The sequence below is a fragment of the Parus major genome, chromosome 1A, assembly GCF_001522545.3.
Source record: "Parus major isolate Abel chromosome 1A, Parus_major1.1, whole genome shotgun sequence".
Lineage (NCBI taxonomy): Eukaryota > Metazoa > Chordata > Aves > Passeriformes > Paridae > Parus > Parus major.
In genome coordinates this window covers 13,698,537-13,711,978 of record NC_031773.1, presented here as the reverse complement: position 1 = coordinate 13,711,978, position 13,442 = coordinate 13,698,537, and the positions used below count along the sequence as shown (strand labels likewise).

Genomic DNA, 13,442 nt, shown 5'->3' with positions numbered 1-13,442 from the left:
ACTCCCAAATGCTTGGTCTAGAACTAACATTACAAATCCCACACTACACTTTGCTTAAGAACACAAGCTAATTCATCTGTACCCATGGCCTGATGGATTTGGTGGCCTTCTACGATGGGGTTACAGCAGTGGTAGAGAAGGGAAGGGCAATAAATATCCACTGAGACTCGTGTAAAGCATTTGACATTGTTGTGCATGATAGCCTTATCCAAACCTGGACAGACAAAAACTGGATATCCAAACCTGGAGAGACACGGATTTGATGGCTGGACCACTCAGTGGATAAAAAAATTGGCTGGTTGGTGACAATCAAAGACTTGCAGTCAACAGCTCAATGTCCAGATGAAGAGAAGGGACAAGTGAATTCCTCAGAGGTCAGTATAGTGACAGCTTTGACAGTGACATGGACAGCAGGATCAAGTGCATCCTCAGCAAGTCTGCCAACACCACCAAGCTGTGTGGTGCAGTTGACACGCTGGAGGAAGGGGATAACATCCAGAGGGATCCTGACAGGTGGGTGTGTGAGAACCTCATGAAGTTCAACAAGGCCAAGTGCAAGGAGCTGCAGCAGGATCACAGCAATCTCAAGCACAAAGATAGAGTGAAGAATGGATTTAAAGCAGCCCTGAGGAGAACTTGAGGGTGCTAGCAAACAAAAAGCTGGACATGAACAAACAGTGTGTAACAGCAGCCCAGAAAGCCAACCACATCTTAGGCAGCATCAGAGATGTGACCAGCAGGTCAAGGGAAGTGATTCTTCCCCTCTATTCTGCTGTCATGAGACCCCACCTGGAATACTGCAGCCAGCTCTGGGGCTCCCGGGACAAGACAGATGTGGATCTCGAATGAATCCAAAGAATAAGTTGACCACACAGCTGGTGAACCTCTCCAACAGACTGAGAGAACTGGGGCTGTTCAGCCTGAAGAGAAGGCTCTGGAGAGCTCTTAGAGCAACCTTCCAGTATATAGGGGGGACTTACCAGAAGGCTGGAGAGGGACTTTTTAGGAGGGCACATAGGGACAGGATGGGGGGAATGGCCTTAAATGAAGGAGTGTACATTTAGATTAGAAACTAAGAGGAAATTCTTTACTGTGGGGGTATTCAGGCGCTGGATCAGGCTGCCCAGAGAAGTAGATTTCCCATCCCTGAGGGTGCTCAAGACCAGGCTGCATGAGGCTCAGAGTAGGAGGTTTCCTTCCTTTGGCAGGGGGATTGGAATTAGATGATCTTCAAGGTCCTTTCCAGTCCTGACCATTCCATGATTCTTTGATTCTGCAATTAAGCATCTGTGCCAGAGCTTACCTGCATTGTAATGATTTGATTGCCTATTTTTAACTAAGGTGCACTACAGAACCTCTGCCTTAACTGTACTAAAAACTACAATGCAGCAGCAGTATGAGTCAGACTTGTTTTGCTAGGAAAAGTTGTGCCAGAATGCTTTCCCAGCAACATCTTTGATCTTCCTCTCAACTGCAAACCCCTTCTGACCATTCTCTCCCTTTTCTCTCCATGAGCCTTCAGAACCTAAGCCAAACACTGGGGAATCTGTGAGTCTACAGCATATTTGAGAAGGAAGGCCACTCTGCACCTATAAACTACTCTTTGCTCAACTCTTGGGGAACACTTTTTCTAAAATCTTCCTCATTCCAGTTTTCCTATCAACAGCCTGTTTTTGCACCACAGTATCTGAGAGCTGATGTTAAGAGACAATGACCAAGATTTGGCTTGTCTTGGAATGTTGCTGCAGAACGCAATGCCCTCCCCTCCACCTCTCAAAATGCAAGGTTACAGCACCAGCAGTCACTGCAAGGACATAACAGAGCACGCAAAAGCAGTACCCATGACTGCCAGAAAAAAATGCCATTTGCATAACCAGTCATGAGGAAAGTATTTGTCAAAAAGATACATTATTTTCCAGATGCCAATCTCAAAATGCTAAAATATAAGCTGCTTAGGAGTATCAGCAGCACTGATTTGATTGAATGTATTGGAAAGTATACAGAAATGTGAATTATTTGCTGAACAGGTATCCCAAAACTGTATAGAAGACTTCTGAAGCAGAAGTTTGCTGCTGAAGGCATTTTTTTGTCATTTTGAAGACAGAGGCTGCTTGATGACCATGTGAAAAATGCAATTAAGTTCTCTAGTTTTATGACACACATTTAAACCAAATTTTAAAGTAGCTTAAAGAATACAGATGAAGTTTCCCTGTGATTCACTCCTCCATGAGGAGAACAGCTGAAGAAACAGTTACAAAAGGCATTTTAGTTCTTTAGTGTGGGACTGGAGAATGTGTTATGGCTACACAGTGTTACTCCCTTGTAGAGGAGTCAAACACAGCTTTCGTTTCATTTTAGAAAGTGAAGCCCTAAGGAACCAACAGATGCTTGTTTATCAGTCAATGAAAAAGAACATCTGTCCTTTTTCAAGAAAGAAAAAGACAGGAAAAGTAAGCCAGATGATTTTCAATCTGCAAAGTCATCTTTCCTTGAATGTCATGTACAGACACTGTCAGTTCAGGTTTATTAAAGTTTTTTGTGAAACTGGAATGTGGTTCAAAATGTCTGATAGGAATTACAGTCATCTGTCATTGCTATTAACTACCATTTTAAAACACTGTCTGCCACAAGTAGGAGACATTAATAAAAAAAAGTTTTACATTAATACAGATTTTAAGAAACCAAACAAAAGAAAGAAAAAAAACAACCCACAACTAATATATCCATAACAAAATAAAATGCAAAATCTTTGCAGATGCACACATTTAAGTTGTCAAAACCTGAAAACCTGCCAATGAAACCATGAACAGAAAATTGCTTTTTCACTACACAAGCAAAATTCAATACCAGGGATCCAGACAACTCTTCAAGAAATAAAAGTAATTACAATTTAGCACCACCTGTAAATACCAACTGTAAGTCACAGAAAGGTAACAAAAGTAATGTATGTCTTAATGCTGACATACAACATATCTCTTTATAACAATTAAGATCTTGAATTAAATGAGTTAAGTACAATAATAATCAAAATCAGAAGCGACCATAGCTGTCCAATGCCTGTCGGTTAAGCATTTATAACAAATGGGACAGCATATACAGGTAACTACCCTCATTTTTATAATGCTCTTGGGTAACAAAACTGAAGCTGTAGATTACCTGGGAGCAAAACACTGATGGTAAGCAAGCACTCTCCTAGGAATGTGATTGATTTAACTAAACTCCAGGAACACTAAGTTTTTGGGGAAGTGTGTGGGGGAAACCAAAAGATCTGCATAACCCTGACAACAATCTCATTGACTGTCGACCCAATTAGTGTCTCAGTCCAAGTTAAAAATACACAAAGGACTGATTTAACGATGAGTCAGTCCTACAACACCACAGTTGATTCACAACTGTCAAAAAGCATCATGACAAAAGATTTAAGAATGACAAGCAAGGTCATACCCTACAGCCCAGTGATGGAAAACAAGGGACTGAGTAGACCAAATGCCTGTTTCTTTTATTTCTACAAAGTGTTATACTTTAGTACTAGACATTAAGTGGTTTTCCACAGAAGTAAATAGCTCAATCCCTAGTTGGAATGAAGATGCTAAGCACAGCAGTCTTAAGCTCAAGCTTAAGAATATCCACTATGAATATCCACTTCATCTTTTTAACAAATTAGTTTTAACTTCATTTCCCAACCCCAAAAAACTGGGGAAAAAAGGCATCCAAAACATCAAAAACTGAATGTGAGGAAAAAACCCCAGCCCTGCTTCACACTATTGATGAATATTTTGAAAATCCTTTAACTGTATGTCAAATAACTTCTTCCAGACACATAATTATTTATTGTAAGGTTCAAAGACAAGCTCAATAAGGCAGTGAGAATAGGTATTATCAGATGCTGAATCTCAATTTACACAGATGTAAAGTGACTTCCACTTTTCTTTCCACCAGCTCTGAGAAGCTACAGTATTTTCCTATCAAGAACCCTTAAAAGCCTTACTTAACATTCCCAGGTCAACACTTCCAGCAGAAAGCAAAGAAAAAATATGCAGAGTACAGAAAGTCAATCAAATGGTAATCTGGTTTTATAAGTACACACATGAACACGAGGTTCTGAGCAAATATGACAAAGTTTCAAAAGAGAGAAAAAAGGATTTTACTTAGGTGCCTTATTCTCTTAAGGACAAATCAAAAGGACTTTCAGAAGTTGCTTTTACAGAAAAAGAATCTCTGTATTATAGGCCTCATTTTGTACATCTTTCCAAAGGCTTCTTGCCTAGAATGCACTTTGCTGGGAAGGAGCCTCTGGATAACTGAGGTATGTACAGTGCCTTCTGATCTCTCTTGTGTCTGTTTGGTCTTTTCCACTGAAGAAAGAAACCAAAGTTTATTTTATTTCCACACTTTGAAATATGCATTCTTACACTGATCAATTTTCTGAAATCAATTCTCGCATAAGTGTAGGTGGTATAAACTTAGAATCCTACACAACTTTACTCTTCCCTCACTTAAAAAATCAGAACCTAATTTGAAAGTGCAGGGTCATAGAAATATCTTCATTTTTGAAGCTACCAGTACATGAAATACTTCAAAACAAAAAATACAGCAAAACAGACAAGAAAAAGCAAAGCATCAAGTTCCCACAGGCTACAACTTCAACATTTCTTCTGATTTTTATCTCCTCATTGATAGACAGAGTGGCCAACAAGGATTCAGCATACCTGCTCCAACTTCTTTTTCTTCTTCTTCAATGTTGTTTTTGATACTGTCGTACTCTTCATCAATTGCCTGGTTGCCACGCATTTGAGACAAAATTCTCCGTGCTCTCTGAGTCTGGCCTTTCTGAATGAGCCAGCGGGGACTTTCAGGAAGAAACAGGAATCCCAGAAACTGTATAACTGCAGGTACAGCCGACAGGCCCAGCATGTACCTGGAAATAAATAAGAAAATAGATGAATATCTACTATTTGCCTACAAAAACACGCTATGAGAAGATTCAATTACAGCTACTCAAACTGTATTTACAGTTTGAAAAATCTCCCACTCCTTGTATTTTTTCCTCACTGTAAGTTAAGGCAGAAAGAATCATATTCTGCAGGTATTTTAGAAAATATGACCCTTTCCTTAATTTCCAGGAAATCTCAGGGACATGTTGTCTATTCTGCCACCACTGACTCTAGTCCCACTGGTCCTGAGTACACTAAGTTAGATTAAATAAAAAACCTGGAATGTTCCACTAGTTTGGAAACTGATAAACACTTCAGTGATGATAATCAACTGAAAGAGAAAGCAAGTGCATGGAGAAAACCAGGTACTGTTGATGACAAAAATGAGATTGAAATCCTACTAATTGTTTCTCTGACAGATTAAAAACAAACAAACAAAAAACAAACAAGCAAACAAACAAAAAGGCCAGAGAAAAATGCATAATTTGGTCAGTACTACATACACACAGACATGTTTGCCAGTTTTAATTTTGAAAATTTCTGACTATAAGCAGAAACACTGAAAAAAGTTAATTTCACCAGCACAGCAATTTACAGATCTTTCAGAGAGTCTGCTTTTAAATCTTCAGACAGATGCAGTGTTAGGTTTTAAATCAAAACTGCATTTCAGATGCCTGAGGATTACTATTTATTGCATTAAGGCTAGTTTCTCTACTCAACAGAGAATTACCACTGGTAAAAGCACAGTTATGCTTCCAAGGATCAGCACTGACACCTGTGACAACACCCTGGCAGGGTTATTTGCACCATCCAAAGTGGGGGAAAAGGCTGTGGAAGACAAGCATACCACCAATTTTCATGGATTGCTCGGGTCTATACATATCACATTTTTGTATTTCTTCAATAAAACAATAAAAGGATAAAAAGAACTGCAGAACAATGTATAATTTGGTTCTGCTTTTTAAATCTGACCTCTTCCCATTTTACACTTCACCCATATTCTTTTCACTTTCATGAAAGACTTCAAACAGTGCTGGTGTCACCTGTACATTATTGCATTTATCACACATTTCACATCAGTGGATATAATCATTAAAACACCTCCAGAAACCAGTCCCTCTGAATACTGAGTTAGCCTGTACTCATAATCATTCACACCTTGACATCAGTCAGGAGATTAAGGAGATTTGCTAATCTCTCCTCTAGCTCCTCTCTCCATACCCCAGGATGCATGCTTTCACAGGTAATTCTGCAGCCTCTCACCTGGATCTTTTTATAAAGCATGCAAGAGATTGCTAATTGAGTGGGAAGGAGAGAATAACCATTATCAAAAACCTTATGTTAGGGCAATAAACCAAATGTATTTGTCAAATCGAAATGCATTTTGAATAAAAATGGAAAAATACTCTCTTAGAGGCATTTGTGGATTTAATGAAGAAAAACATGGGCAGTACAACAGGCAGAAAACTGGAGAATGGTAAAAAGAATACCCAAGAGGCAATGCAAAGAGTATGACCATCCCAGGACAATGTGCATGCAGACTAGTCATCCCACCCCCAGCTGAGCCCTCAAGTTCTTCTTAAAACCAGTTCTTCTTAAAAATAATTTCTAAAGGTCATACAAGCAGAACTTGCCCTAGAAAGAGCTCAGTGAACAGCTCCCCTTTTTTGATAACACTTTAAAAATTATATAGTTCACCATTAGTTAAAAAAGAAAAGCATAAGAAAGAAAATAAATTCAAACCACAAAGTCTATGGAAGGCTTATAAGCTGAGTAGTCTTCAGTCAATGTATCTAACAGTGCCACTAATTCACTAATGTTCACATTCCTCAGTGACTAATGCTCTCATTCATTAATGGCCTCATTTATTCCTACACTATTCCTTCTCCACAAACATTTTGGTAGCTGTATACAAAATACATAGACCATTGAAGATCACCAAATTGTAGATTCGATATCTTAATTGGAGTGATATTTAGAAAGCCTTTTCTGTTTCAAATGAAGAGTGAAAAAACATAGAGATTAAAAACAACAGCTGTATCCTGTCAAAGTGCATGCAAAAATATGTTTCAATGCATCTAAGTACACTGATTTAGTTCTTCAGACTCCTATTACTTAAATTTCCGCTCCTCCAAAGCCCTTCAGTCACTTAGGTGCAGCAGAGCCTCCAGAGCTAAGCAGTTGGGTGCCTCCAATCATCTTAGGAGGCAAAATCAATCAAAGCTCCTGAAAGCTTGATTCATACCAGTTGGACTCTATTAGATTGTTTATCACAAGAAATGTACAGACAGTGCTCTCTCACTAAAGTTAGTTTCCAGCCTGCAAAATTCTGGTCAGTTGAGTAAAAGGAGCAGGCAAGAAAGAAAATGTTTAGTTGAAAGAGAACATCCATTGCAAGTTCTAGAGTTGGTGTAATTTTCAGAGCAAGCCATTTTGATATAATCAATTTAGAGTAAAATCAGGCAATTTTAGACATTTCATGCAGTGAGCCAGCTTTCAGAAATCTAATATAGTTCTTTCCTATACAGATTACAAGACTTTGTTTTTGAAGCCAGATGTCTAGCAGACCTGAAAAAATCCAGCATGAAATTTAATAAGTCTGCTGTAACATTTCTCCTTCGCTGACATACTGCTGCAATACTATTAAGATGGCATTAGCAGGGTTTATAAAGCTAACCTGACACAAGGGTCACATTAATATTTGTTTTCTTTGGTTTATTTTAATTTAATATAAAGCATTTCCAAGAACAAGCAGAGTCAAGAAAAATTAAAGTTCCTTTTTGTTTGTTGCAGCACTCCAGTGCTTAGCCATTCAGTCAGCAAGAGATACAATAATTACTGTAATTTTCCTTCTTACATGTTATGACTCAGGAGACAACCTTTGTGATTTCTCTCCACCAGTTTGCTGGCCACTCCTTTCAGGTGACAGACCATCTGTACTCTTCCCTGCTCAGCCTTGGGTTGCAATAAACTAGCTGAGGACAGTATACCATCCTCAATTAACAGCTCCAGCACTGCAGCTAAAATACTTGGATACCTCATCACTGAGGTGGTAGCCTGTGTCTTCACAGGAAGGTCACTCAATCCAGAAGAGAAGTACTTGGCACATGCATGAAACAGCATTACTGCAAGTCACCCAGCACATGCCAGCAGGCTGCAGAAACAATTGCTCTTCACTACTCAACACATCATGCTGCACCTGGAAGACTAAGACTACAAATAAAAGAGAAGGCTGCAAACAAGGAGTAACAGTAGATCACTAAGATGGGTTGCACACCTGGAGCATGTGACATAGAAAAGGCTGAGAGAACTGGGTTTTTGCTACCCAGAAAATAAATTATTATAACACAAGCTTTTAACTAAAAATTTTTGCTGCAATATCCTTCAATTCTGATAGATTACCACTGCTCAGATTAAGAATATTCCAACTTCACCTCTATCTTGCACATACAGCATATTACTTACTGGAAATTTGCCTTTTGAAAAATCAGCATGTTAGCATTCTAAATGAAAAAGGCAAGCTACCTTCATAAACATCATGACAATTCATTCACACTTGTGACACTTATTTATTACTCTCCTACTTTAAAGTTTAGTAAAGTCAAAAAACCTTCACATACTGTGAATATTAAGCTTAAGCAAATGCAGCATGGATCTGTTTTGGCAAGATTTATTTATTGAAGTTCCAGTTTAGTAGACAGTTTTACCACTTTCTATGTAAATTCTGTTTTACCAACAAGAATTATAGTAGCTGTCAACCAAATCAGGATTACAGCAGCTCGATTTTAGCAAGGAAGGCTCACAAACCTCCATCCATCCTTGGCGAGGTAGCTGAAGATTCCATCAATAACACTTGCGAAAAACTGCCCTCCAGTGATGAAGAGAGTGTTAATGGTGACTAATCTGCCTCGTAAGTGCGGCGGAGCCACTTCTGCGATGTACACTGGCACAGTCATAGATGCTACACCTACAAGAATAAATTCAGTCACAGTTATAAAATTGAAAGAGATACTACATTGCTTTTTAATCATAAAATACTGTTTTGGGTTTGGCTGAGACAGAGTTCGTTCTCCTCCTAGTAGCTAGTATAGGGCTATGTTTTATATTTGTACTGGAAACAGTGTTAACTATGCAGGGACGTTTTCTTTATTCCTTACACTGTCAAGGTCTGTTCTGCCTCTCACCCCAATGACACTGGGGGGACACAAGTAGTTGTGAGGGGACACAGCCAGGACAGCTGACTCTAACCGATCCAAGGAATATTCCAGACTACATGGCATCATACTCAATATGTATAGTTAGGGAAAAAGGAGGAATGGGGGAACAATCAGAGTTGTGGAGTGTCTTCCCCAACAACTCTAACACATGATGGAGCCCTGCTCTCCTGCAAATAGCTCAACATCTACTTGCTCGTGGGAAGTGGTGAATGAATTCCTTGTTTTGCTTTGCACATGTGCGTGGCTTTTGCTAAACCTATTAAACTGTCTTTATTCCAACCCACAAGTTTTCTCACTTTTACCCTTCCAGTTCTCTCCTTCACCCTAGCAGCAGGGAGTGAGCATGCAGCTACACAGAGCTGAGTTCCTGACCAAGGCTGGACATGACAAGCGGTGACCTGAACTGAGCTGGCTTTGGTGTCCAGAAACTCCACAGAAAACACCACCACTCCTGCCCTGAGAGACCATCCTAACAGATGGAGCCCAAAGTCCTGGGCTGAAGGAACTCCATGGACATTTATGGACACTTGACAGACATTTCATAGGGGTGGTCCTTAGACTATGGGGATAATATCTGTGTATTATATCAAAGAATGGAGAGGTGGTTCATGGGTAATAAGAATGCACTGCATCTAGATGGAATAAGGGGTGGAGAATGTGCTAGTTTCAGCTGGGGCAGAGTTATTCTTCTTCATAGCATCCAGTATGGGCTAAATTTTGGATTTAAACTTAGGACTTTGTGTTTACAAAATTAACTCCATTCAAGGCAAAATCTGCACACACTTAAATAGAATAAGCTGGACAAATTTTACTTTCAAAGTATGAAAACAATGGAAATGCTAGTAAGGAACCCTAGAAGCATACCATAAGCAACTGGTTGCTAGCAGCTGTATTGGAATTTCAAGTTTTGATGCAATGATACAAAGAAAAACTTTCTTCGATTCACATTGCCTGTACACTGTAATTAAATAAAAGGATAGGTATAACTGTAATTTTGAAAGAAAGAGATGCTATGATCCAAGTAAACACACATAAGTCAAAGTGACTAACTGAAGACATCAAGTGTTCACAAAACTTTAAAAATAACTTTAGCATGTTTTCCACAGATAAAAACAAAAACAAGGCCAAGCATTATTATTATTATCATCATTATTGTTATTATTATTATGTCATTTCATTACTGTTGCAGAACAAATTGTTTATTGACTTGGTTTAAAAATATTCCATGTGCTATTTCAAGTACAGGTTGACTAGGCCCTGAGCAACCTGATCTAGTGGCCTCCCTGCCCACACAGGGGGATTGGAACTAAATGATCTTTAAGATTCCTTCCAACCCAAGCCATTCTATTATTCAACGCAAAAAACTCACCATAAGGAAACCAGGACTAATGCTGAACCACAACTGCTTTTTATTCTGTCTTAACACTGGTAGTATTTCCTGAAACTATGTCATGAATTGTTTGTGCTGAAGACAGAAATGTACGTAAGGAACATATACAAACTGTAAAAACAGAGTTCAACAGTGCATGAAGAGCACACCTGGATGCAGCACATGCTTTGGTGGTCGAAATCCCTACTTCCTTACAAGAACCAATGCTGACAAGCCACAGTAATCTCTTCTGTAGTTAAAACTGGAAGTACATTGGCAGCAGCCATCCAAAAACATATTTTGACTGAAGTTAGGTGAGATACAACTTGAGCACAGTGAGCACAGCCAAGCACCATCTCACACAACACATCTTCCAGCCAGGGGCAGCTCCACCAGTCCCACACAGACAGCTCCTCACCAGCACTGGCCAGTGCTACAGCCCCAGCAAAAAATGGGGCCACCTAAAAGCATGCACATGCTCCTGAAGCACAGCTATGGTTCCCTGCTTGTGTCACAGTAGAAGGGCTTCCTCATGGGATGGCAGAGGCTTCGGCTAGTGCCCCACTGCCTGGCTGACTCACCAAACTAAGAGTACAAAATCATCTTTAGCAACAAGGTTAGCCTGACAGGACTGCTGGGAGCCTCCAAAAGCTCAAGCAAGGAATACAGATTGTGTAATAATAAAATGGCATGAGAAGATCCTTTGTTGTGATAGGTAAACACTCACAGCAGCCACTCAGCATGACAACCCAGTTCCCAGCAAAGCCTCCCAGGACATGCCAATGCCTCTCTCTCTTATTGACTGAACAACTGGCACAGAATAAAAAACTCAAATAAAAATGTCAGGGGAAAGAAAAAAGATCATTAAAAATTCATTCAACCAATTTTCAAAGCCAACCAGAATGCACCATGGAAAGAAGCATTCAAATAGCCCTTTGTGTATTTGACAAGAGAAGTGAATTTTCAAACCCAGCCCACCATTAGGGGTATTTCTCTCCTATATTTCACATCAGTATTTGAAATAATGATGATTAAAATGATGGAGACTGCACACATATAACAGAAAATCCTTTTTGGGAAAGCACAGGAGTGTGTCCACTTGCTGCAAACACAAGCCACTGAGGACCCACAGGAGGCAGCGGCTGGGGCAGAGGGGCAGGGCCCTACAGCTGTGGCAGCCCTGGCCTACTGAGGCTGAGCCTTCCTGCTCCCCCTGTCACCCCTCTGCCTTGGGCATGTCACCTCTAATGCCCGTGCTTGTTCCTCCACTGCACTGTGGCCATCTTCCCATAGGCTCCTTGGGACTGTATGTTAAGATGCATCTTTGACACACATGTAGTAAAGCTAAGTTGAGAAGTAAAGATGGCAACACCTGTATGTGGTTTTTACTAAAAAGTAGTTAGAAAGATCTGCACAACCAAAAATAATATCTGCTTTGTAAAAAAACCCACTTTTTACTCCCTTTAAACTCTTAATGAAAACTGACTGTACATAGGACCTGCAGAGGAATCTTGTTCAAAGCAAGCCAGCCAAAAATGCTTCTTAGGCATCCAAAAAGCAGAGCCACACCATCATCCAGACCAGAAGCTCTCACTTACGTTCAGAGCACACCATCAGCCCTGAGACACTACTGGAACCACAGATAGCCACAGCTACAACACTTTCCTCTTACAGGTGAAACTAAAACCTGCTGCATAACATAGGGGTGGCATGAAAGTTAATGTGTTCACAAAAAGTCATGAACAAGCCACATCATGACAGCAGATTTTGCAGCATTGTTTCTCCTGCATTCTTCTCAGAAGCTGATGACTACAGAAGCAAACAGAGAAAAGGAAGCTTGCACACCCCAACAATCCTGTCACAAGCTAGCCAGTGCTATTTAGCTACCATTAATACAGTAGTTGAAATTATTTATTATTAAACCTGCATTAAATAGCACAAGCTTTCTCAGGGAAACCTTAGGATTTAGAGTATTAGCTCAAAATCACACAGAATTGCTTAGATTGCTAGAAACATTTGAAGATCATCTAGTCTAACCACTGTTCAAGCAGGGCAGCTTGAACAGCTGACATGCCCAGAACCATGATCAGTTAGGCCCTGACCATCTCAACATGTGGATCTCCAACCAGAATGACTCAGTAATTCTGCAACTTCCATGGCAGCTTTCCTGCCCTGAGAAATATGTTCACAATCTTGTTGTCTGAAACAGCCTTTCTGGATTTCTGTTTCAGACCTTACTTCCTCTACCATGTGTCCCAAAACCTACAGATTCAAAACATTTAAGCAAAAATCGCAATTCAGAAGACACATTTGTCACATATTTTCAATTATTGTTTCAATATCGAAACATATGCTTTGCTACTCTGAGTCTGAAAGAGTGCAGCAGGAGGTTTCAGGGAACAGGAGGAGGCAATTAGGAAAGCCTTCCCAGTTTATCTGACTGACATGCAGCAAGCATTCATACACAAAAGCAAAGTTCTTCTTGAAAAAAAACACTAGGAGTGAAAAAATGGCTATTCTGAAACCCATCAAAATACAAGAAAAAAAAATTTGACTTTAAAGATTTAGATTAGATTAATCTAATCTAATTAGGTTTAGATAAGATTTAGATCTAATTTAGATTTAGATTCTCAAGTGTTATTTACATTACTCATTTGCTTTTAGTTGCCTTAGAACGCATCAATGTTCTCCAGACTTTCCTCCTCTGACTTCTATTTAAGACACACTAGAACACAGGAGAGTAAGTTCTTCTGAAAAGGCATATACAGAAGCAATACATTAAGCATTATTCAAGTATAAAATACATAACCAGTATTTATTATGTAATTATTTTAATAGCCTGATATTAAAGAAATTTGAAAACAAAGAACAGCTTTCCAAATATAGCTGCAATGGAATCTTTCCTTAATCCGTCCTACGAGA

At 39.5% G+C, this 13,442-nt stretch overlaps 1 protein-coding gene across 2 annotated transcripts in view; it reads right to left on the bottom strand.

Annotated features, from left to right (window-relative positions):
* The window catches only part of SLC2A13 (solute carrier family 2 member 13), a 146,396-nt gene that overhangs the window by 107,772 nt on the left and 25,182 nt on the right, over positions 1–13,442 (bottom strand). For both annotated transcript variants that reach the window (XM_015627084.3, XM_015627082.1), the window contains exons 2-3: positions 8,742–8,901; positions 4,710–4,918 (exon numbers count right to left, since the gene is read on the bottom strand). In XM_015627084.3, coding sequence (XP_015482570.1) covers positions 4,710–4,918; positions 8,742–8,901 — 369 coding nt within the window. The remainder of the gene's footprint in view (positions 1–4,709; positions 4,919–8,741; positions 8,902–13,442) is intronic.